Below are 25,621 nucleotides of genomic sequence, written 5' to 3'. Positions count from 1 at the left end.
GCAGATGCTAGTAGTACACTAGTACCTCATTTAGTAGAGGAGTTTGTTAGTTTCTTTCTGTTTTGTTGTTTATTGGGTCTTTGGCCCTCCTTCAACAATTTAAAAAAGTTTAATTATTTTTGTTACTATTTATAGTTATCAAATTTATAATTAGATTTTTATATTTTTTAATTAAATTATTTTATATAAAAAATATTAAAATTAACGAAATATCTCTCCTAAAAATATGTGGTTAAAGATTTAATTAGATTCCTAATTGTTAATACTTTTAATTTGAGTCCCGCTACACATCCAATCAATTTTACATCCAAGTCATTTAGTTTACAATGTGGGACTTTGTCGTCGCCGTCTTCTTCTTTTTCTTACTCCTCCTCCTCTTCTTGCTTTTTCTTCTTCTTTTCCTTTTTTTTCCTTTTTTATCTTTATCTTCATTGTCACCATCACCATACCACCACATCTATCTCTTCTTCTTCCTTCTCCTCCTCCTCCTTCTGTTTCTTTTTTATTTGAATTTTTTTGATCTTCTCTTTCTTTTTCTTCTTCTTCCTCCTCCATCATCATTATCGTCATCACCAACAACACAAACATTTTGCTAACATTTTTATTAATTCTGATTTTCTGTGGTGATCGAATAAACAGAAAATATTATCAAAACGAACCAAATGAACCGAAAATAGTCCATTATATATATTCAAATTTAGAAATACTTGTGTCTCAAATAAATCGAAAATTAGCTCAAAACGAAATCATTGTATAATACTAAATGAACCGAAAATTATCCATTATATAAATTCGAAGTCGATGATAACGATAACGACAATATGTATTAGAAGAAGACAATGACGATAACGACAATGATGATGATGGAGGAGAAGGATGAATAGGAATTGGAGGAGACGAAATTCCAATAGGATGAGCAGGAGAAAGAGGAAGAGATGTTGTTGGTGACGACTTAATGAAATTAAAAAATAATAAAAAAAAGGAGAAGAAGAAGAAGACATAGCATCCAAAGAGAAGAAACACGTAACTCAAATCACTTGAATGAACTTGGATATAAAATTGCTTGGATGTGAAGAATTACTCTTTTAATTTGCAGACAAATATTCAGTTAATTCTAACATTTTTTACACTAAAAAGAACTTAATTACAAAATTAAAAATAGTATAAAAACTCAATTGAAAAAAGATTATACGAAGCTAATTATAAATTTGGTAAAACTATAGATATCAATAGAATAATTAAACTTAGAAAAAATAGTGTACAAGCTAATTTTAGTAGCCAATTTTAGTGTATAAATAATATTTTAGAAAAAACAAACAGTTGCTTAAGATGCAAACTATCAATTATCAAAGCATCAACGTTACTAGCTCCATGGAATGATATAAGAAATTTAGAAATAAAAAAAACGGTAACCAAATCAATTACTTATATAAAATAAAACAATAATAAAGATATCTCCATTTTTTATAATATCACTTTATACATAATTTTTGTATTATATATTTATATAAATTTATAAAAAAAATAATGACATTATTAAAATAAGAATAACAATATCTATTTCTTATAAAATGTGTTAAAAGACAAATATAAAGTACATATATATATAATATACCACATAACATTTTTATATATTATGCTAACTTTCTTGTGGAAACTGTAGCGTTAGTTGATTTGAAATGTAAGCTGAATTTATTTTTCAGGGTATTGTAAGCTGAATTTATACTTTAAATTTTCGTATTGACATTGTGAACGTGTCTACTATAGTATTATTAATCAACCAAAATTATGTTTTAAGAAAAAGAAATATTTATATGCTTCAAGAGCACAATTCATGTGTACTCTTGTATTATAAAGAGAAAAAAAAATAGCATTTGCTTTATATCTTTTGACCCGCGTGAAGCAGCAAAACGATCGAAGGAGAGCAATTAAAAAATCAGTAAAAAGTAATACACTAATTTTACTGTAGATACTAGATATGAAATCCCTGCATCTGCATTCATCATAAGCAATAAAAGATAAGGTTCTCTCGATCTGGTCATAGATACACAGCCACGCGAACCAGCTGATGGTGCTACAGGTAACTTCACGCAACTAAGTGAACTAACACATTCATATTCATTGTTTCAAAAACCCCCATCCCAGATATAATAATATAGTACTGTATGTAACTATTAATATTGCCGGAAAGGAGATATTAGCAGGCTAACAAGTAGACTTTGACTACAAGAGAAAAAAAAAAGGAAGAGAAAATATGCATGTTAAACAACCCAACTATACATGTACATGATTTTGGCAGGGAGGCCAAGCAATTGCAAAGCTTCATCTCTACTCTAAAAAATTATGTAAGAGCAGCTCACTATTGGAAAAATTATTTAAGTTACAGTGCGCAAAACTGGTCAACTCCGCATTCGTTTTCTTTGGCCGCCCTCTTCATTGGCACCCTACATCCGAAATGAAAATTAGAAAGCTTGAAACATATCCATAGTGGCCAAATCGAAAGTAGGATGCAGATGAAAGAGTAGAATGTTAGGCATGCAGAATAATAGAGTGAGGGACACATACCCCTTCATCCAACGCGAAATCTTCAGAGGGGGACGTATTAGTGTCTGATCTGCATTTGGCATGAATAATGGGACCTAACTGCGACCTGTCCATGCCCACTGTTGCTCCGGTGGGTGCATTGAGGTATACAGCTCCTCTATACATCCATTCCTCCATTTCGTCACTGTAAAACTCATCGAAAGGCTCACCACATAATGCACATGTATTCTGGTCCTCTTCAGCTGGCACTGCCAACTCTTCATCATCTTTTTTTTCTTCTACGGTCTCAGTTGGCAGAAAACCCGGAACCGATTCTGTTCCCAGTGCCTCCGCACCACTAAGCCACATCCTGTCACTCACAAACCACTTACGAGAAGGCTTCTGTTTGCGACTTTTGGACATCCTGTTCTTTGTTACATGCCAATCCATATGACTACTGTGCTCCTCTTGGCATTTGAATCTTAGTCCACAAGTCGTGCATTGTCTAGGGAGATCTCCATACAAGGCACTGATTGCAGACTCATGACGAATCTTCAGAATATCTGGATTAAACTCAGTTCCAACAGAATCCTAAAAAACAGACACTTGATCTCAGTTACAATACAGGGTTACACAAGCATATACAAAAAGGAAAGAAAAAATAAACAAAATAAACAAATTTGTTATAGACATGATATACCTGTCCAGAGGGTTGATTAGCCAATGAGATTACGCCTTGGGACATAAGCGAACTAATTAAATTAGTATATGCAACAGCCGGCTGTTGGTTTGATACATATGGACCAGCGTTTGGATGTGGTATCATTTGAGAAGGAGCAGGAGGGCGACCTGGAGGTAAAGGTGGATGGACTCCCCCCTGTAATTGTAAGGAATTATTTGCAATACCTTGGACTGGTAAAGGCAACTGTGTAATAGGTAATGGATTTGACATAGCTGCACTTAAAGAAGGACCAAGTCCTTGCAGAGAGTTCCCATGACCAAATTGTGAGGATGATGGATCCCGAGATGGGAAAAAATGTTGTGGTGTTTGTCCAAAGTTTTGCAGGTTGGATGGAAGCAATCCAGCCAGCTGATTAGGCAACTGATGTATCTTTCCTTTACTGGCATCCCTGTTTTCAACAGTGTCCAGCCCTGGCTGTTCAGGCATGAACAGAGATTTATTTGGGCCATGATTCATAATGGGATTACTGGTATTTATTGCATCAAATTGACTTCTAACATGTTTTTGCGGTGGAAATATTGGATTTAAGGTGGGAGGACGAGTGCCATGAACAGTTACAGAAGGTCTTATTTCAAAAGATCCAGGCAAAACTGGTGGACGAGGCTCTACATTAGAGGCAATACCAGAAACCATCCTTGACACTGCAGGTCGAATCCCATAGGGGTTTACATCATTATTGGGATTGTTATCAATAGGAGGCATCAAAAGAGTTCTTCCTCGGCCCCTAATATTAAGCATGGTTTGTGATTGAGAGACCTTCCAAGCATCATGAGGTGGACGGGAACCCAGACTCTGGTTTATTTGATTTTGGAAACCAGATACCTGCCCCATGGATACACGACCATACTGCAGAAAGAACACGAACTCTCAGTTCTATTGAAAAATCCTGATTTATAAAAAAATATGCAAGAAATTAAATGTCATGCTGATGATAAAATGGCCTGGACAAAATATAATACACTAAACGGAACACATCAGGACTGCTCAACACAAAAGCCATTTGCTGCGACCAATATACAGCTGAAAATTCGAAAACACAGTAGTACTAAATCATATCGAATAACTAGTAAAACTAAGAGACCAATTCCCAGAAAAGCATGAACAAGACAGCCATTTGATTGGGCCTTCCCAACAACTCGGCCAAAATCTTCCGTTTTTTTAATCAATCCAGAAGCATCAATGATTCAAAGGCACACGATAAGACGCAAAAATTTTAAAGAGAATAATGCAGTATCATAAATCATAATGAAACAATACACAACTGTAAAAAAAAAAAAAAGAAGAAGTATGGAAATTGAGGCAACATACAACTGAATGGGGAAATGCATCTGCTGCTATGACAGAAGAATCATCTACTGGAGGAAGCTGAGACCCACCAGACCAACCCTTCCTTGTATCTTGCTCTGACAAAATTGCATTAGCTGCTACTGCAACAGGCTTATCCCTGGAAAAAGCAGTTGATTGCAAGAAGCCATTATTCCTACTATGGTCTACTAATGTTGGACTCATATCTTCCCAATCAAACTCCTCCTCTTCAGTATTCTGCCATGATGTCACTTTGTTGTCGATACCATTTCTATCTAGCCGATCAAGTATAAGAGGCTTGGTGCTTGAAGTTTCTTGGCTTTTGTCACTGCCATACGCATCAATTAAAGCTCTTGGACTTTGACGCGGATGCCCATTACTAAGGCTGTATGTCAAAGGAGTTTGAAATCGATTTCGAACGTCACCAGGGTACTGCTTTCGCTGCCATTCACCCAATTCTTCCTCTCTACCTACTACTCTTGGTACTCCATAATTATGAGGAGACTCTCTCTCAACCATCCTTCCAGAAGAACTGTCAACTGCATACTCATCTGCTACTGACAAAGGCCTATCTAGACCAGCTCTTGAAGGAGAAGAGGATATTCCAAGTCTGCTAGATACAAATTGATTCATCTTATTAGCTACAATACCAAAATTTGTATTACTAGCCTTTCCTGATATGTCAAACTTTTCACCACCAACCTGTGAGGATAAACCAATACTGTGTAAGAATGCCACTCATTTTATCTGTTTGCAGGACATTTCCCCACAGAGGGGTTGAAAATATTTTGTTTGTGTGACTGACCAAAACTCAGTTCAGCAGCACTCTCATTCCAGCATCAAATGATATAGGTCTCCCTTACCCCAAATCCCGAATATAACATGGGGAGGAAACACTAAATGATAATGAGGGTGGGGAGAGGAAAAACAATATGATATAGTAACTAATAAATCCCAAACATCATGATAATTAAGAAGTTAGAGACAAAATTAGATGCCATTAAAACATTACAAATACAACACTCTGAGATGAAAACACAATGACAAGCATTTCATTTTCTACTGAGTCTTTGGGCACAGCATCAAAAGTACCCAACAGCTATGCTTTTACACATGGGACTCAATAATAAACAAATCCATCCCTCTTCAAGATAACAAACTCAGTTCTTTTTTCTTAAAAGAAAAAACTTCAGAGGATTGTAGTTCCCTTAACAATCCATCAAACCATACCAGTCATGTCTACAACTCCACATTAGCACTTGCAACCTACAAGTACTAATTATCAAAACCCAGTTCTATATATACATAAGGCGTTGAAAAATAATATATCCACACAAGAAAAAGAGTAAACAAGGATGCGTGTGTGTGTGTGTGTGTGTGTGTGTGTGTGTGTGTGTGTGTGTGTGAGAGAGAGAGAGAGAGAGAGAGAGAGAGAGAGGAGAGAAGAATGGGTAGAGAAAGATCCTAACATCTGAGATGAAACAAGATATTTGTCACAAAAATTTACTCTGGTTGGGGTAACGTATACGAAAAACAGCTCTACAAAAATTACAACCTTGGGGAATAAGCTGATAAAAACAAGTGTCAGACTAGCCCCTGGATAACTTTTGTATGGAAGACAGAGATGTCATCAAAAAGCTTACACTATCCACAGTTGAGCGCTCCAACTGCCGCAGGTACTTTGGATTTACATGTATGCCATGACTTGGTCTAGGAGATTCAGATGCTCTGAGGGGATTCATGTTGGACGATTGACTATTATTAACTACTTGAGAAAGTTGCAACTCAGCTTCAATCTTGCGTAGGACAGACGGTGGAAAGACTTTTGACCAGGTGCCAAAGAGATGGCGCATAGCAGGGTGCAAATGAGGTTGAACCTGCCTGTATGCCTCACAGAAAACCTGGAGACAAAACAGAACGAGAAGTTTCAGTAAACAGAACAAAATGATACAAAATAAAACAATAATGTGAATCTAATTGACCTACTTCGGGCAGGCGTAATGCAAAGTATCTAACATATTCCTGTCCAAAGTTCTTCACTATACTGTCCAAAAGATAGAGTGAAGGAAGCTTTTGCTCTGCAGGCACCTGCACAAAGGAGATTCAACAAGTGGCATAACAAGGCGTATAATTCAACAGAGGTTCTAATAATGAACCCCAAACTAACTCTCTACCACTTAGTCACAAATTACATAGTTGTAGTCCATCATTATCAATATAGAATTTAGGTATATCATTTCTTCTGATCTGTTGTATTTGGGAAAAGAAATCTGAGAAAGTGTTCCTAAGCCTATATATGATCAAATACCCGATAATGAACCTTTCTTTGGCAAATTATAGCAAGACTTCAATTCAGCAAAAGTAAAGTACCAACTTCCTTTAGATACGAAGCCAGATTCAATTTGCACGCCCCTTAGAGTTCCTGAAAGGAATTAAAGTACTCAAACGTGTTTGCATACTTTCACCTAATCTTCCCTTTTCTAATCAGTTAGATAGCACTAATTCCTGTTCTTTGAATGACCATTAGCAACTAATTGTTTTACTTGAATGATGATATTACACTTAATATAGTACAATTTGAGGATAACCGATTTGTTCACTCTATGTCTGGGCGACATTGCTTTTCAGATAAGATTATACCTAAAAGCAGAAATAGCAGAGTTACTGAAGTCCCCTCTCTCTCTCTCACACACACACCTTTCATTGTTAGAAACAAAAACAACAAAATAAAATAAAATCCGAAAGACTTTGAACCCAACTTCTGTCATTCAAGTTAAGAAAACTGAAACTTTCACCCAAATATAACAGTGGAAGTATATTCGATCCTAGCTCCAAAATGGGATTTTTACAAAATTCCGAGAACAAAAAGAAAAAGAGAAGAACTTTTCCGCGGAAACCGAGACAGACCTCCAGAATCCGAGCGCAGATAGCGTCGGCGATGCCCCTGGCATGCTCCCTCTGCTGCTCAGCGATGAAGGTGAGATCGTTGATAATGGCCTTCAGATTGCACGTGAGCTCCGACAGCAGCATCTCGTACAGCTGAACGATTTCTTCCGTAGACGGAGGCGGCACGTGACCGGCGGTGGCTCTGAGCTCGTCGTCGCGCTGCTTGAGCATAGCCTTGAACCTGCCAACGAGAATGGAAGGGGGAGGCTTCTGTGCGATCTCATTGCTCATGGGTTTCGCGTTGGCCGAAGTAGTAGTAGACGAAGAAGAAGATAGATGTTGCTGAAACGCGAAGGGTCTAGGGTTTTCAGCGGACACTATCAGATTTTCAGAGTACATAAGAATATGCAGAAGAGATGTAGTGCGCTAGGGTTAGGGTTAGGGTTTTTAATTAGTGGATGCAACTGAAGTGCGTCACCGTTATTGGCTTCCACCGCCGAAGGAGGTAGAAACCGGCGCCATCTTAGAGAGATAAATTGAATAATTTTGGGGGGTTTGGGAATTTGCAGTGAGAGATAGAGAGAGAACGGAGATGGATTTTGGTGCTAGTTGAGATAGAGGGACGGATGAAGGGATATTTGAATCGGACGGTGCAGAAGCGATGAGAGAGATCTATGCTTGTCCTAATATGGAACCACGCAATGATGCATTGCAGTCTACGTGATTTTTTAGTTCAGTTTAGACTTTAGCGTCATGAGCATTCTAAAATTATTTTAAGCCCAACTCGATTCATATTTCTTAATCATTTTCTCAAAAGACAAGTTAGGTTTTAAATATACTGTCAAAAAAAAGTTAGATTTTAAATAAAAAACAAAGGATAGAATGTTTTTTTTTTTAAATATTTGAGATAAATATTAATATTATTTTTATAAATTTTTTTTTTCTGTGTATTCGAAACATGATGAAAGTGATTTAATATTATTTTATTATTAATTTAATAAAAAATTACTAATAAGTGGTGAGATATATGTATATATAGAGAGAAAAATTATGATATAAATAATTTTAAAAATATTTGAAAATAAAAAAATGAAAAAATAAAAATAAATAATTTATAAAAGATTTATGATATTATAAATTTATAATCTTTTTCTCTATTTTATATCATCATCAAAATTTGATATTTGTATAAGATTATATTTTTCTCTACCAAATTATAGAAATATTATAATTTGAGAAAATATATTATTGATTAATATATTTTTACGAATTAAAGTAAGAATGATATTTAATTACTTTTGAAATATGTGAAACATAAATAAGACACACACAAAAAAACCCTTAAGAATCAATTTGATATTAAATATTTATTCCAGATATTTTGACGAAAAATAATACTTAACCTAAATATAAAATAACAAAGAAAAATCTACTTATTTATATTGTAAACAATATTGGTTCTTCTTTCCTAAAAAATGAAGTCAAATTAAATAATAAATAACCAATATATTTCATAGTTAGATGGTTAAAGATTGTTTTATTATTTTTTTAAAAATTATCTTATTATTCAACCTAACTGATATAATATTTTTTAAATATATATAATGTATTGACATAAATAAATTTAATTTACCTTGAACAACCTTATAATTTAATTAAATTATTTTATTTATATGACCATTTATAAAAAAAATATCTATGATATTAATATGACAATATATTATCAATAAATATCTTAAATATCTTTCATCTATGAACTGGCACCCCATCCTCAGTTAAATTCGGTGCCGCCCGAAATAAACGTAGTCACATGTGGGCCCAATAATAGGCCCAATTATTTTGAAAGATAGCCCACCACATACATGCTAACTATGGCCAACATTAACAAATATATATCCAACTTGATTGGTTAAATAGTTAGTTTATTAACCAACTTAAATAGTCAATTCACTTTATTGTTTAAATAAATATTAAAAGTTTAAATTTTATTTTATGCATACAATTATTAGTCAGTAATAGAATTTTAAATGAAATTCAGATGTACGACGAATTAATCTTTAATCTATTAAACTGAGAACTACTATAAACAACAACAAAAAAAGTTAGTTCACTTTTTTATTTACATAAGTATCAGAAGTTTAAATTCAGTTTTGTGCATATAATAATTCATTAGTCAATAATAAACTTTTAAATAAAATTTTAATTTGTGACGAATTAACCATTGACCTATCGAATCGAAGTGAATGATATTGTAGGCTCTAAATTTATATTCTAAATAAGGAAAAAATCTCTTGCATATCTAAGATTATTCACATCGTATTATTACATAAAATTAATTTTTAATATATTATTTGTTAAAAAACTTTTATACCTACACTAAATTACATATTGTTATATAAAAATAATTATTTTTTATCTTATAAATGATTTTTTCAAAACATTAAATATAATAAATGAATGTATAAGGGTTAAGTACTGAAATCGTCTCTAAGGTTTGGGTAAAAATCAAAATCGTCCACAACCTTTTTTTGTTATTAAAATTATCCTTAACGTTACAAAACGTTATAAAATCGTCATTTTCCACTTCAATTTTATTTTTTTTACCATATTACCCTTCATTATTAATAAAAATAATTAAAAATAATATTAAAAAAATTAAAACAAACTTTCTCTCTCTTTCTTCTTTTTCTCCACCCTCCAACAAGTCACGCAACCTCTTCCTCTCACCTTCGCCATGGCCGAACCATCACCGGCGACCACCTCAGTCGCCTCTAGCAGCTGCTGTCCTCACCATCACTCGCACCAGCGAGCCACACCACGCTTCGCCGCGACCACTCTTTCCCTTTCTTTTTCTTCTTCTTCTCCTCGCATAACCTCTGCGAGCCACCCGAACCACAAACACCCTCCTCTCTCTTTTCATCTTCCTCTCCTCTTTTCTCTTCTCCTCTGTCCACTTCCTCGCCGAACCAGAGAACCACCATCACGAGCCACCTCCGCGATCCCAAAACCCACCGCGCCAGCTCCTCCTCGCCGTCGTCCACTATCACCTTCGTGTCAACCACCTCCACCACGCCAGCAACTCTAACCGCCAGCGAGCCTCTCTTTCTTTCCTTCTTTTCTCTTTTCCTGTCTCGCACACCCCTGCATCTCCTCGAACTAGAAACCACCATCATCAGCGAACCACCGAGCCTTCTTCTTCCCAGAACCCACATCGCCACCGGTTCTCTTTTGCTCTGTGCGAGATCCATCACCTCCAATTCGCTCTCCTTTTCACTGAAACGGAACTTTCAGAGCAGCGGAACAGAGCCCCTCTCCTTCTCAAGCACAGAACTGAATCACAGACCACCATGGTAGTCCTTCTTCCCCCTTCCGTCATGTCCAGACCGCCAGCGATCCATCAGCTGTAGCTGTCCCTGTTGCTACCTCCCTGTCTCTGCGTTTTCTTTCCCTGTTTGCAATTAGGTTCTTAATTAACTATGTTTAAATTTTGTTTGCTGTTTTGATTAAGAAAAATTGAAATTAAAATTGGAGTTGAGATTTTGAAGAGAGGGACATCAGGAAGGGGATGAGGGGTAAAGGGTGGGGGTGAGGGATGAGGGATGAGGGGTGAGGGAGTGGGCTGAAGGGGTTACGGGAGGGTGAGTGAGGGAGTGGGGGAGTTACGAGAGGGGAGGGGTGAGGGGTGGGGGGTGAGAATGAGGGATGAGGGGTGAGGGAGTGGGTTGAGGGGGTTACCGGAGGGTGAGTGAGGGAGTGGGGGAGTTACGGGAGAGGAGGAGGTTGTTTGTTTTAATTTTTTAATATTATTTTTAATTATTTTTATTAATAATGAAGGGTAATATGGTAAAAAAAATAAAATTGAAGTGAAAAAGGAAGATTTTATAACGTTTTGTAACATTAAGGATGATTTTAATAACAAAAAAATGTTGAAAACGATTTTGATTTTTACCCCAAATCTTAAGGACGATTTCAATATTTAAACCAATGTATAAATTTTTTTGCATGAAAAATAGAGGTTAAAGTAGGCTAAAATAAAAAGCAGTGAAAATAATTATCTCTTTCAAACGGCAACACATTTTCTCTCTTCTCTATCCTCAACACATTTTCATTTGTTTCCTTCTTCTCTTTTTCCTCTTCCCTATTTTTTGTTTGTTTGTTTTTATGAGATTTATATCTTAATAACTTTTTTAGTGGTTTATTTCTTTTTTTTGGTGGTGAAATAACTCATTTTTATGGGTGTTTGGACAAAAATGCACCTAAATTTTATTCCTTGATTACAATTGATAGAATTTAAATTTGAGACTTTAAAGTGGAAAAGGAAAATATGGCATGTGAGCTAAACTTTATTGGCCTAAATATTCTTTAACTATTTTTGTGAATGGAAGTTTTTCTTTTTTCGAAAAAGAAAAGGTGGCTGAAATGAAAAAGTGCAATATGATAGTGGTGATCCAACAAAAATCAGTTTTTATTTCTTCTTACATGTAAAAAAAAATAAATTCAACAAATAATGTCTACAAACTCTAAACCCTTCGATCCAAGCCCAAAGCTAAGATCAAAAAGGAAAAAAAACTAAACCCTAACACAAAACGCATCGTCGTTTTACTATAATAGTTTGTCCCAAATCAATTCACTTTGGTAGTGCTTTCCGTTCTACATCTCAACGCAAAGCTCTTGCAGCTGCAGCACCCTCACTCTCAGTTTCCCTGAGCTTTGTTGGTAAGGTCTCTTTCGTAACCCTTTCTCTTTGATTTCCTATAAACTATTTCTTCTGTGAAACTATTTTCTAGCTTCGCTTCATTTTCCTTGTTATATTGCAATTCAGAACCGAAAAATGGATCCAACACAACCCTATGGAGATTCAGATTGTTGTTAAACTCTCTGAGTGTTATGTTTTTGTAATACCCCATAAGAAGCATCCCTCTTTCAAAACATTATCTTTGTGTATTTATTTTTTCTAAAATAAAAATTAAGTATTGTGTGTTCTGCACGATGGTAAATGAGGATAGAAAAGGAAAGAAATTTGTGGCTTCATGATTTTATTGTCTTGGAAAACAATTTGTAAGTTGTAACAATTGAATGTGGAATCTGTCTTTTTTGGTTTCTCTTTATGTTTTCCATTTTCAATTTGGGTTGCACCACGTTGATTTTTGTTAGTTATGCTTGACTTGTGTTAAAATATGTATGTATCAGTCAGTGATCATGGTGAGGGTTAGTGTTTTGAATGATGCTCTCAAGAGCATGTACAATGCTGAGAAACGTGGGAAGCGCCAAGTCATGATTAGGCCATCATCAAAAGTGATCATCAAATTCCTTTTGGTGATGCAGAAGCATGGTATTCCTTAATCTTTTACTGCATAAATAATCCTCGGCATAATTTTTATTCGGTATACCGTAATACTTTCGGTGTGTTGCTTTGTAGGCTACATTGGGGAGTTTGAGTATGTAGATGATCACAGAGCTGGCAAAATTGTGGTCGAGTTGAATGGTAGATTGAACAAGTGTGGGGTTATTAGTCCTCGCTTTGATGTCGGCGTGAAAGAGATAGAAAGTTGGACTGCGAGGTTGCTTCCCTCAAGACAGGTTAGCTAAATCCCATAAACTCTTCTTCACTTATAGAAGATCATATCATAAACTAGTTGATCAATTGATAGTTTAAAACTTACATGATTATTTCACTCGTTGTTAAGCAAGTATCAGTGAATCGATCCATTTCGTGTCCTGTGGGTACTAGTGATTTATAAGAGGGTGTATCAAATTTTCAATTTAGGTGTGAGCTTGCTGTTCCTGATGTTGTGTCATTGAATACAACATTGAACTACTTTATATTGTCTTGGTTGTTTCTTTTCATATGGTTTCTCCTCTGGACCTTGACCTTTGAATGCACAAATCATGCAGTTTGGGTATATTGTTTTGACTACCTCTGCTGGTATCATGGATCACGAAGAGGCCAGGAGAAAGAACGCTGGGGGTAAAGTGTTGGGATTCTTCTACTAGGCTAGCTTTTATATGAGGATTGCATCTATTTTCAATTTTTGAGAGACTTGTGTGTTAAATGAACAATGTACTAGCTTTCTATTTTCTAGTAGTAATTTGCAATGCTTTATTTTGTTTGAATGGTTATCAAATTGCGCTAGTTTTGCCTTTAAGCTATTAAAGCAATTGAAAACACGTCTTGACTATTTTTCAGTTATAAAAGCACAGGGGGGAAGGTACTTTCATCATTTCATGCCCTTTATTTATGGTTTGATTACTTTCGTATTGTTTGAATTTTGAGCACATAGTTAATGGACGGTGCCTTCATGTAGCCAACGTCTATGATGCATGTTTTATATAATATAATATAATATATATTGTTGTTTATCATTAAGTATTTATTTATAAGTAAATATTGCATTATTGATATGTTGAAATGAAAATAATAGGGCTGCTTCTAGTGTTTCTTACAAGCTCTTAACGAGTAATTTGTGTTGTCCGCATGTAGTATTTATAATATATTATACATGATAAAAAAAATATTTTTACTTTCTTAGTTAAGAAATTAATCAAAAATTAACAAGCCATCTACCAAAAAAAAAAAAGAATATATATTGAGAAGGCAACTTAAATTTTTGTCAAGGTAATAAATAAGGTTGGAGGAGACATCCATTGAAGGAGATAGTTTGATAGTTTTATGGGAAAAGGTAAATCCATTGTGACAAAGATATTGAAATGTTGTCTCGTTCCATCAACTGGGATCGCTAACTTGATGATAAGATTCAATGCATGACCCTCCGAGCTAAATTAACTTTCTGTCCAAGAAGATCCATTCCCATTAAGCAAGAGGGGATAGTTTGATTGAGTTAAGCCCCATTTTTGTTCCTGAGATTGACGAGTTGCACTGATTTAATTCTTCAGATCTCGATTACACTAAATTAGTCCCCCAGATTTGAAAAAATGCACCATGTTAGTCCTTACCCTATTTTCCGTCACCGGAAGACTGACGCCGTTAGTGACGTGGCCAAATATTGTCACACTGAACACTAGGAAACGGCGTCGTTTCTAAATTGGCGCTAAAAAACCCCTTTGAGCGACGTCGTTTCTATGCGATGAAAAACAAAACGTTGGCCTCTCCCTCTTTTGTCTCCAGTCATCGTCTTTAACCCCTCCATGAGTGACGCAGAGGAAAAACGTCTCTCTTCCAATACTCACTGAAAATAGAAACGAGTAACTGCAAAAGGATTCCGGAGATTGCTGGATCACGAGTGAACACTGTACAGTTGTCTGAGGAGGTATTTTGCTGCTACAAGGAGCTTCTGTTCCGTCATCGAGGTTAGTGAAGATTTTAAAATTTTATTTTTTCAAATTTTAGGGAATGCGTTGATGGTTGTTGATCATAGTTTATTGCTTTGTAAATTGTTTTTCCCTAAGGTTTGTAGTGGAATTTGGGTTAGGGTTTTATTTCGATGTTGTCTGCAACTGTTTTTTTGGGATTTGATTTCATGCTCTGTTCCGATGGTGGAAAAATGTGTTTTATTTTGATATATGTTTCTGTAATGTATGAATGTAGTTGATGAAAACTATCTTAAAGGGATCATTGTGTGGAACTGGTGCTGAAAAGAGATTTTTTTGAATCATGCAGATGTGTGTGCACTTAGATATTATGTTCCACCATGGGGGAAAGTTTCAAAAAGATGAAAATGAGATGACTATATATTCTCCTGATAAGAAGGCATGCGTTGGTGACATTGATGTAGATACTTTAGATGTTTTTTGGGTGAGAAATTATTGTAAACAACTAGGATATGATAGGATAGGAGAATGTTGGTGGCATGTGTCCGAGAGGAGTTTAGACATTGGGTTAAGAGCTCTGAATTGTGATGATGAGTTGAGAGAGATGTGTTTCATGGGTGAAAAGAATGATGGGCTGGTTGATGTTTACTTTGAGCACGCAGTTTCAACACCAGAAATTCTTGAGGAAAATGAGATTGTGGAGTATGCTGAGGGTGAGCATGATGATTTGAGAAAGGTTAGTGATGAAGCTGACAATGAACCCCCTACAAGAAGAAACCTCAAACCAAGCTAATATACCAATTGCCCCTGCTGATGAGACTTCATTCACCAACAACAATGAACCAATGCATAATACATCACCACCCAAGACCACAAAACCAACAGATCCTATTGCTAATAACCCAACACCCCAAAACAATAATCCCACTACCACACCCAACTCTAATCCTAGCCAAGCTACTACTGCAAAGCCTGTTACCAATACTCCTCAAGTTCCCCCAAAAATGAAACCCAATTTTAGATGCTAACAGGTAATTAAATACTTTATTAAATAAGAGACCTGTTTTAAATACTTTAATGACACATTTCTTTGTTAATTACTTTAGGAATGCCCTGTGTGCATGCGTGTGCAGCACTCGCAAGGGTGAATAAGAGACCTGAAGATTTTTGTCATAAGTGGCTCACCATGGACGCATATAGAGACACTTATGCACATTATGTAAATCCATTGCATGGACAATCTCTTTGGAAAAAATCTGAGCAGAATAGACCACAAGCTCCAAAAAAAAAAAGAAGAAGCCAGGACCGATAACAAATAAAAGGAGAAAGGATGCAGATGAGGATAATGGAGGAAGCAAGAAATCTAAGGTAAATGTGACTCTAAAGAGACAACTAAAATCATTTACTTGCAAATACTGTCTACAAAAGGGACACACAAAGAGGAGTTGTCCAAAAAAGAGAGCAGCTGATGTTGCTCAAGCTCTTGCAGATGTAGCTGCAGCTGTTGCTAAGACAAAGCCCATTGAACAAGGAAATGCTGTTCAAGCACCTACTCAAGTTCCTCCAGATGCACCTGCTCAGGCTCCTCTAGAAGCACATTCTCAAACTGCTCCAGAAGCCCCTGCTCAGCCACCTGCATCAATTGAGATCGACCTCTCCCAGCCAAACTACTCCGATGCACAACAATCCCAACATAGTCACGAGATAGTTGCATTTAGTTTCACAACTCATACTAAAAATTGTTGTCCACGTTCAACTGAATTTATGTCCTACTGAAACAGGATCCACCTGCGAGGCCATCCAAGTTGCAGCCAAGAAGGAGGTCCTCCACACCACCATCAGGATCGATCACTGTGGATCCACTACAAGGAGCAAGTTCAGCCACATCTTTTAGACTGGCCAACTTCCTGAAATTTGTCCCAACACCTGGCTTCAAGCCACCAAAAAAGAAGAAATGAAGATGTACCTGATCTGTGCAGCCTATTTTGGATGAAACTTTGAATCTTTTTGTGAATCATGCTTTTTATTTTGTGGGCTGAATTTATGGTAGTAGACTTTAATATATTTGAATACAATATGACAATGATGGCACTCTGTGTCCTTTAGCTAAGATGTATTTTGGAATTAGAACTACTCTTTACTTATCTTAAGAGTTGTCATTAATATAGCAGAATTATTGTTACTTTTCTTAAAACTTATTGATATGGATATTATTATTATGACAATTTCTTCCAGCTTCAATTATGCTACTTCAGATGCATTTTTTGTAATTTTTTTCAGCAATTTTATTGAATGACAGAAAACAACTAAAAAATTTGAGAAGGAGAATTTTTCTTTCTTCTAATACACTTCCACCCTGAACACAGTAACACAAACTCATCTTCAAGCTTTAACTATCAACATAAAACCAACAACAAAAACTATAAACAAAGCCAAAACTAAAATGTACATTTTTTGGGTTCTAACTTCAGCCTCTATCTTCCCAATTCTCCAAGCCAAATCCACCCTAACTTGGTCACCATGCACAGTAAAAATTACCCTTTCTCTCAGGTCTTCTTCTCCAATGTCAGCCCAAACAAACAAACCACACCACCTCTTACCATTAATATTGTAGTTAGGGCACCCAAAGAATGGCTTGTTAGGGTTAGCCTCTGTTGTGGACCATCGAAGAACAGGGCGGCACCCACACCCACACCACTGCGAAACACCCGATGCTCTACTTCGACTCGAACTCCTTGTGTTGGACCGCATGAAATTCTGGCTCCCACTTGCAATCATGATGGTAAACTTGGAAGGGAGCAGGAGACGAAGAACCAGAGAGAAACGGGAAGAAGAAGAAGATGATCGGATCAAAGGATGAACTTAGATTTTAAAAGGGGGATAAGGACTAAATTGGAGCAAACTAAACTTTAGGCCACGTCATATAACCGTTAGTGTGTCTAACGTGGCAATATTTGGCCACGTCACTAACGGCGTCAGTCCTCCGGTGACGAAAAATAGGGTAAGAACTAACGTGGTGCATTTGTTTGAATCTGGAAGACTAATTTAGTGCAATCGAAATCTAGAGGACTAAATCAGTGCAACTCGTCAATCTCATAGACTAAAATGGAGCTTAACTCTAGTTTGATTGCCTTAGAACTATTTTCAAAGTATGAATGCGTGATTCTGGGACAGGCTTCCTTATTATATGCTTGCTTTTGTTGGTAGAATGATGATTTTAACATCTATAGGATTTATCAAGAAGACATTGTAGCACCAATGAAAATAATTTTGCAATAATTTGCAAGTTAATGTTGTTTAAACTGTTGATGAGATCATTGGTGCTGGATAATTTACATTACCGATTTACCGTCATCTTTTGAAATTTCTACTGCTTTGGTTGACCTATGGTGGATTATTAAAGGATCCAAGAATTAATTTATCTTTCAATTTGGATAATGCTACGTTACACTATTAAAAGTTCAGTTAAAAAAATTTTGTTTAAAAATGAGAATAATTAATGAATTAAATCCTAAAATAAAATGGTAAGTCGATTAATAAATATGTCATGTTATTTTGATAAATAAGTAAATAATATTTGAAAAACTTCATATATTTACTTTATATTTTTTTAAAAGAATAGCCCCTAGTATCCATATTGGTACCTATGACATTAATATTCCATTAAATTTCAGCACCAAAAAGAGATTCAATTAAGTTCATTATTTTTCTATCTTCGAGGATTCAATTATAAAATTTATTCACATTACTATTTCTAATATTCACATAATTTTGATGGAAATTAAATTCCAGCTTTTATAATTTTTTTTACAATCACAAACCCATAATCTGTGTGTTGTATTATTGTGATTTGTGATTTTTTTTATAAGAAGTTTTGAATTTACGATCTATTAGATGAATACATGGAGACTATGCTATTTGAGGTATATAAGTCTATAAAATATAAATCTTTGCCTTCAACGTCATTTATTTAAAAGAAAAAATATTTGAAATTTAATTTTTTTAATTTTAAATAAAGAAAAACTTTAAATTTTTTATATTTTTTGATGTTTTAAAAATATAAAATATATATTTAAATTTTTCACTCTTTCAAGTATTACTAGGTTAATTAGAAGGAGATCAATCCTTGATTACTTAGTCACCAAAAAAAAAAAAATCCTTGATTACTCGTAGAGCGTTATTCTTCGGAGTGGAGCTCGTTTTTCCGTTTCAGGTTACTGCTTACTTCGTCTTGCTTCACTTTTCTTTACTTTTCTTTTCTTTTCTTTTCTTACTCCTTCTATTCTATCTTTTCATTTTCTATTTTTCTTTTCACATTTTGAATCCATTTACGGCTTTGTTGATGTTGGAGTGAAGGATTGTGTTGTATTGTGCTGTGTTAGGGTTTTATGATTTAGCAATTCCTTTCCATGGTTGAACGACATGCAAAATGTTAAGAGTGCGTTAATTAGTTCAAGTATGGTGTTGCTTCTCATTACGTTTACAAATGCTTCATTTTGTCAGAGAACCTAGAATTAGTAAAAAATGACGCAAAGGAAACAATGCGTCTGCTTCATTTTGTGATTATTGCTATCTTGCTACTAACTGTTGTTTAGAAATCTGGAGTAACTTCTCTGGTTGAAAGAACAGGAAATTGGTTGAATAGTTGAATTTTACTTAGGGAAGTTACATGTTGTAGCATTGGTCCGATGCTGATTTAGTTTGCCATGATTTACACTCTTATTAACTATTGCTTTTAGTTTCATTCTGCATCTCATGGTGTATAACAGGGAAGCCATCTAAAGCATGAGTCTGAATTCTTTGGTTAACGAGAAGAAGCTCAAAAGGCATCACATTGAAGAGAAAATTGATGAGAGTGACATCAACATATATGATCTGCCTGACCCAGTTCTTGCGCTTATCATATCTTTCCTTCCCACAAAAGAAGCTATTCGAACAAGTTTAGTTTCCAAAAGATGGCAACTTCTATGGAAGGATATCTCCAAAATTAAATTGAAAGAAGAATATCGCGAAATACAACTGTTTAGAGAATTTGTGAGCAAGTTGCTTGTAGTTTGTGATTGCTTGAATTTTACGAAGTTCTCTTTCTCATGTTATGTTCGTGAGAATGCTACTAAGGTCAATGAATGGCTATGTGGTTTCATCAACCCTAGGATTGAGGAATTAAGTCTTGACCTTGAACTAATTGAGAAACCATTGGTCTTCCCACATCATCTGTTTACCTTTGCAAGATTGACAAAGTTTCATTTAAATATGGATCATGTTCTAGATCTTCCTTCATCCATTTTTTTGCCGAGTCTAAGGAGTTTGAGTTTGAAAAACATTATATTTCCTGACAGTTCTTCAGCGGATCGGCTTTTCTCTGGTTGTCCATCCTTGGAGGAGTTGACCCTAATTTATTGCAATTGGATGAATGTCAAAGCTATTACTATCTCTTCTCCATTGCTTCAGAAAGTTGTCATCAGAGATTACAAATATGATGATGATGATGATGATGATGATGATGATTGTGATTCTGATTATCAGTCAGATGAAGAAGATGAAGAAGATGATGATGGTATAGGTAGTCAGAATGGTTCAAAATGTTGTGAAATTGTGGTTGGTGGAACTAATCTGAAATCATTTTCTTATGGTGGCTTCCCTGGGAATGATTATTCCTTACTTAGCTCAAACTCAGTGATTGAAGCAACTATTAATATTGACTCACCTCATGATTGGTTTGACGACAAAGACTGGGAACCACTCAAGGATGCTGGCTGTTTTGTGTCAAGCCTTCTTGAAAAACTCTCATGTGTGGAAAGGCTAAGAATTACTGAAACTACTTTTTGGGTTTGATTTCGACATCAAAAATATTTATTTACTTGATTATCCTACAATTTTTTTTATTGATCCTTCTAAATCTTTTCATTGTGTTTGTCAGGTCTTGAAAATTAGAGAATCTTTACTATGGGACGTACCTGTGTTTTCTAATTTGGTTGAATTCCGTTTGTTCTCTGATTCCCCCAGTGAGTTGTCATATGAACCATTGCTGGAAATGTTGAAGAAGACCCCTTGTCTCCGAGTTATTAGTTTTGAGGTAGCGAGTAGTAATAACTAATGACTGGAATGTTCACTGCTATTTACTAATTCTTGGTATTCTCCTTTTTCATTTTTTGCTTGTACTTAACAATGCAGAATGGGGTATACATGCCTATAGATCGTGCAAACATGGATCCATTACCGATGTGTTTTAAGACACACCTGAAGACTATTAGGATCTACAATTGTGGCGGGCTTGAGAAAGAGTTACATGGAATAAAAATCTTGTTGCAGTCGGCAACAGTATTGAAAACACTTAATGTTCGTTGCAGGCTTTATACTTTGGACAAGTATTCTGGAACTAAAAAGGAAGTAAACACCACCGAGGTGTATGAAAAGATTTCAAAGTTTCCTCGAGCATCAGTGAATTGTGAGCTTGAGTTTGATTGAAAATTGTTCAAGTGAAAAACAGGCAATAGAGGATACTTTATTCCTTATGGATTAATGGTTATGGTGCATCCTAAAGGATGCGTTTATGTTTAGCAATCCCAAAACTAGCTTATTGCTCATCTCATATTAGACTGGTCACGTTAGAAGCTTATTATTATTATTGTTGTTTTGGTGGTGGTGGTGGTGGTGGTGGTGAATGATGATGTCCATAATATAGTTAAAAATTCTAAAGGAATTGCCAAGAACAGATTTTCTCATCTGATGATTTTAGATCGTAAAGGTTCAATTTGCTTTTCAAAATTGTGAACGTGCTTTAACTTTTAACTTGATGTAACATTTTATTAACAAATCTGTTCATACCCTGGCCCAATGTTAAGGGCCCAGGTCCAACCAAAAGGCTTGATCCAAATAGATTAAGCCTAGCAAAACACCGACCTCCACTTAAGAAGTCGGTGTCCACCACGACTTAGTATGAAGAAGTCGGATACGAGATTAGCTGGCAGATAAACACTCATTCAAATGAGTAACCGCCCCTAAAATCTCTCTAACCACTTCATAAAGCCATATCTTAACTTCCCTAAGATAATGGGACGGTTAATATCCTAAAGATACGGCACTACTCTAACGGTGGTTATTGGCTCACCACTATAAGTACCCTGACACTCATCAGGTATCTCTAAGCCCAATACTCTCTAGACCTGCTCACACTCTTGCTAACTTAGGCATCGGAGTGTCTTTGCAGGTACCACCCCCCATTCACTCACGCGCGTAAGTCGGACGGAGCCTCCCGAGTTGCAGATACATCCGGAGTTCCCCTCCTTCATACACTTGGGGCGTCAAACGTCATCCGTCTTATTAATCTCCGGTTACCCACCGTAACATTGGCGCCGTTGCCGGGGACCCGAGAGATCATCCATCGATGGCGGATAGATCCCACGAGGAAGTCCATGCGGAAACGGATTCCGAAGAAGAGAATCTGAACGCAGGTAACGACAATGTGGATCTAACCCTCCACCAAGAAGTTAATGATCAACATAGAGAAGGCACCTCCGGGGTAAAAAACCCGAAGGCAAACCCCTCAGATGAGCGAGAATCGGAAAAAGGTGGACCATCCCACATAACTGAACTAATGGGGTTAGTCCACAGCCGCCTAGAACAATTGGAGCAAGAGCGGGAGAAGCAGAAGGAAACTGAAAGGTACCTCAAAGAGGAGATGGAACGGCGAAAAGAGTTAGAAAGAAAACTCTTACAGCTAGAATCCTCCCTCAAGGGTCATAACTCCCGCGACGACCAAGAAGATCAATTCCCGGGTGGAGAGGATCCTTTCAGCGAGGACATAATGAGGGCAAAAGTTTCGAGAAGCTTTAAAAGCCCTGATATGGATCTCTACGATGGGACCACAGATCCAAAGCATCACTTAAGCAACTTCAAAAGTCGGATGTATCTAGCTGATGCCTCCGACGTTACGAGATGCAAAGCTTTCCCGACCACTTTATCGAAAGCAGCGATGAAGTGGTTCGATAGCCTCCCCCCGAGATCCATCACTAGCTTTGAAGACCTCTCAAGGAAGTTTTTGATGAGGTTCTCAATTCAGAAAGATAAAGTAAAACATGCACCGAGCCTCCTGGGAATAAAACAGGAGGTCGGAGAGTCTTTACGAGCCTATATGGAAAGGTTCAATAAGGCATGTTTGGAGATCCAAGACCTGCCCACAGAGGCAGTCATAATGGGGTTAGTCAATGGACTTAGAGAAGATCCCTTCTCACAGTCCATATCTAAAAGGCACCCCGTTTCTCTAAGTGATGTACAAGAAAGGGCTGAAAAGTACATCAACATGGAAGAAAATGCAAAATTAAGAGACCTGAGTTGGCGACCTGGACCCCCTCCCTCATCTAAGGAGAGGGAAAGGGAAGTCAAGAAGAAGGAAGAACTCGGTCTCGAGAGGCCCAGGAAATATCACTCTTATACTCCTCTAAAAACTTCTATAGTGGATGTATACAGAGAGATTTGCCACACCGAAAGGCTGCCACCCCCGAGACCTATTAAAAATAAAAAAGGGGGAAGCTGCAGCGATTACTGCGAGTACCATAAAATATATGGTCACTCCACCAACGACTGTTACGACCTTAAAAATGTGATAGAAAAGCTGGCTAGAGAAGGTCGGCTTGATAGATATCTCATGGAAAGTTCGGACACCCATGGAAAAAGAAAGCGAGATGATATGGATAGAAGAGATCCATCACCGCAGACTCCAGAGAGACATATTCATATGATCTCAGGAGGATTTGCGGGAGGAGGGCTCACTAAATCCTCTCGCAAAAGACATCTCAAAAGAGTCTATCAAGTCGGGGAGGAGTCATCCGACCTCCCCACCATATCGTTCACAAAAGAAGATGGGCAAGGGATAATCCCCGGGCATGACGATCCCGTGGTGATAACTATGATCCTAGCCAATGCCCATCTCCACAGAACCCTAGTAGACCAAGGAAGCTCGGCGGACATCCTTTTCAAGCCCGCCTTCGACAAGCTAGGGTTAGATGAAAAAGAGTTGAGAGCCTACCCCGACACCTTATATGGGTTAGGGGATACGCCAATAAAGCCACTAGGATTCTTGCCCCTTCACACCACTTTTGGAAGAGGGAAAAAATCAAGGACTCTGAGCATAGACTTCATAGTCATTGATGAAGGGTCAGCCTATAATGCCTTAATCGGCAGAACTACCCTTAATCGCCTCGGGGCAGTGGTATCCACTCCCCACCTTTGCATGAAATTCCCGACCCCAACGGGAATAGCAACGGTGAGGGGAGACCAAAAATTGGCAAGAAAATGCTACAATGAAAGCCTAAATCTGAGAGGAAAGGGCAAAGAAGTCCACACCATAGAGCTCGGCGGCACAAGGGCCAGAGAAGAGCTGCGACCCCAGCCGGGAGGAAAAACCGAGGAGATACAAGTCAGAGAGGAAGAAGAAAAAAACACTTACATAGGAGCCAACCTAGGGGAAACCCTAAAACAAAGGTTGGGTGAACTCCTGAGAGCCAATTCTGACCTCTTCGCATGGAAGGCTTCCGACATGCCCGGGATTGATCCCGAGTTCATGTCCCACAAGCTCTCGGTTTACCCGGGGTCCCGACCTGTACAACAAAGAAGGCGCAAGCTCGGCCCGGAACGAGCCCTAATAGTAGAAGAGCAAGTACAGGCGCTCCTGGAAGCCGGCTTTATTAGAGAGGTCAAATACCCAACATGGCTAGCCAATGTAGTGCTAGTAAAAAAACAGAATGGTAAATGGAGAATGTGCGTCGACTATACCGACTTGAATAAGGCATGTCCTAAGGACCCTTATCCCCTGCCAAGTATTGATACCCTGGTGGACTCCAGCTCGGGGTATCAATACTTATCATTCATGGACGCCTACTCGGGATATAACCAAATTCCGATGTATGAACCCGACCAGGAGAAAACATCTTTCATCACGCCGAGAGCCAATTATTGCTACGTGGTCATGCCATTCGGACTAAAGAATGCAGGAGCCACGTATCAAAGATTGATGAATAAAGTGTTTTCTCCCCACCTAGGGAGCTTGATGGAAGTATATGTCGATGACATGCTAGTAAAAACCAAGGAAGAAGTCGACCTCTTAACCGACCTCTCACGAGTCTTTGACACTATAAGGTCGCATGGGATGAGGCTAAATCCTGCAAAGTGCGCCTTCGCGGTCGAGGCAGGGAAATTTCTAGGGTTCATGCTAACACAGAGAGGGATTGAGGCCAATCCCGATAAATGCAGAGCCGTCCTAGAAATGAAAAGCCCGACTTGTTTGAGAGAGGTTCAACAGCTCAATGGCCGACTTGCAGCCCTCTCCAGATTTTTGGCAGGCTCGGCACTAAAATCCCTTCCACTATTTTCCCTATTAAGGAAGGGATGCCAATTTGAATGGACTCCGGAATGCGAGGAGGCGTTCCAACAGTTCAAAAAGTTCTTAAGCCAACCTCCTATCTTGACCCGATCAATACCGGGAAAATACCTTGTCCTATACCTATCCGTAGCAAACAGAGCTGTCTCGTCAGCCCTGATAAGAGAAGACGAGGTCGGACAACACCCGGTCTACTTCATCAGTAAGGTTCTACAAGGCCCTGAACTAAGGTACCACAAACTAGAAAAGTTTGCCTACTCCTTATTGATAGCCTCACGAAGGTTACGACCTTACTTTCAGGCTCATACAGTAAGAGTCCGCACAAACCAACCCATGAAGCAAATCCTCCAAAAGACGGATGTTGCAGGGAGAATGGTTCAGTGGGCAATAGAGCTCTCCGAGTTTGATTTGAGATATGAAACTCGGACGGCAATTAAAGCCCAATGCCTCGCCGACTTCGTTGCAGAATATGCAGGAGAACAAGAGGAAAAACCGACTACATGGGAACTCTATGTAGA

General features: G+C 37.3%; 3 protein-coding genes across 5 annotated transcripts; 2 read left to right on the top strand and 1 right to left on the bottom strand.

Annotated features, from left to right (window-relative positions):
* Nucleotides 1-2,099: 2,099 nt before the first annotated feature.
* Nucleotides 2,100-8,083, bottom strand: LOC130948808 (polyadenylation and cleavage factor homolog 4). The gene is made up of 7 exons (XM_057877678.1): nt 7,478-8,083; nt 6,557-6,658; nt 6,214-6,471; nt 4,574-5,272; nt 3,224-4,111; nt 2,566-3,114; nt 2,100-2,444 (listed from the first exon to the last, which is right to left on the bottom strand). The coding sequence occupies exons 1-7, from the start codon at nt 7,853-7,855 to the stop codon at nt 2,400-2,402; spliced, it is 2,919 nt and encodes a 972-aa protein (XP_057733661.1). The 5' UTR covers nt 7,856-8,083; the 3' UTR covers nt 2,100-2,399.
* A 3,891-nt stretch (nt 8,084-11,974) lies between these two features.
* LOC130950783 (40S ribosomal protein S15a-1) lies at nt 11,975-13,677 on the top strand. Of its 2 annotated transcripts, none has more exons than XM_057879373.1 (4): nt 11,975-12,177; nt 12,647-12,788; nt 12,876-13,036; nt 13,352-13,677. In XM_057879373.1, the coding sequence occupies exons 2-4, from the start codon at nt 12,656-12,658 to the stop codon at nt 13,448-13,450; spliced, it is 393 nt and encodes a 130-aa protein (XP_057735356.1). In that variant the 5' UTR covers nt 11,975-12,177; nt 12,647-12,655; the 3' UTR covers nt 13,451-13,677. The 2 variants fall into 2 exon arrangements, with proteins under 2 accessions (XP_057735356.1, XP_057735355.1); XM_057879372.1 differs by having other exon boundaries at nt 11,996-12,172.
* A 5,162-nt stretch (nt 13,678-18,839) lies between these two features.
* LOC130948131 (F-box/FBD/LRR-repeat protein At5g56420-like) lies at nt 18,840-21,368 on the top strand. 2 transcript variants are annotated; one of them, XM_057876844.1, is made up of 4 exons: nt 18,840-18,938; nt 19,465-20,554; nt 20,646-20,801; nt 20,900-21,368. In XM_057876844.1, exons 2-4 carry the CDS (start codon nt 19,511-19,513, stop codon nt 21,191-21,193), a joined length of 1,494 nt encoding a protein of 497 aa, XP_057732827.1. In that variant the 5' UTR covers nt 18,840-18,938; nt 19,465-19,510; the 3' UTR covers nt 21,194-21,368. The 2 variants fall into 2 exon arrangements, with proteins under 2 accessions (XP_057732827.1, XP_057732826.1); XM_057876843.1 differs by having other exon boundaries at nt 18,865-18,938; nt 19,495-20,554; nt 20,900-21,367.
* The last annotated feature ends 4,253 nt before the right edge of the window (nt 21,369-25,621 follow it).

Source organism: Arachis stenosperma, chromosome 9 (assembly GCF_014773155.1).
Source record: "Arachis stenosperma cultivar V10309 chromosome 9, arast.V10309.gnm1.PFL2, whole genome shotgun sequence".
Classification (NCBI taxonomy): Eukaryota; Viridiplantae; Streptophyta; class Magnoliopsida; order Fabales; family Fabaceae; genus Arachis; species Arachis stenosperma.
The sequence above is the reverse complement of the archived record's forward strand: the minus strand, read 5'-3'. Positions and strand labels throughout refer to the sequence as shown.

Excerpts from the sequence above, each read along its gene's own strand:
- LOC130948808 (XM_057877678.1), bottom strand. The coding sequence starts at position 7,855 with ATGTACTCTGAAAATCTGATAGTGTCCGCTGAAAACCCTAGACCCTTC. Across the intron at positions 3,115-3,223 it reads CTAATCAACCCTCTGGACAG|GATTCTGTTGGAACTGAGTT; the intron begins GTATATCATGTC and ends TCTGTTTTTTAG. Across the intron at positions 2,445-2,565 it reads ATTTCGCGTTGGATGAAGGG|GGTGCCAATGAAGAGGGCGG; the intron begins GTATGTGTCCCT and ends TTTCGGATGTAG.
- LOC130950783 (XM_057879373.1), top strand. The coding sequence starts at position 12,656 with ATGGTGAGGGTTAGTGTTTTGAATGATGCTCTCAAGAGCATGTACAAT. Across the intron at positions 12,789-12,875 it reads TTTGGTGATGCAGAAGCATG|GCTACATTGGGGAGTTTGAG; the intron begins GTATTCCTTAAT and ends GTTGCTTTGTAG. Across the intron at positions 13,037-13,351 it reads GGTTGCTTCCCTCAAGACAG|TTTGGGTATATTGTTTTGAC; the intron begins GTTAGCTAAATC and ends CAAATCATGCAG.
- LOC130948131 (XM_057876844.1), top strand. The coding sequence starts at position 19,511 with ATGAGTCTGAATTCTTTGGTTAACGAGAAGAAGCTCAAAAGGCATCAC. Across the intron at positions 20,555-20,645 it reads TTACTGAAACTACTTTTTGG|GTCTTGAAAATTAGAGAATC; the intron begins GTTTGATTTCGA and ends TGTGTTTGTCAG. Across the intron at positions 20,802-20,899 it reads TCCGAGTTATTAGTTTTGAG|AATGGGGTATACATGCCTAT; the intron begins GTAGCGAGTAGT and ends TTAACAATGCAG.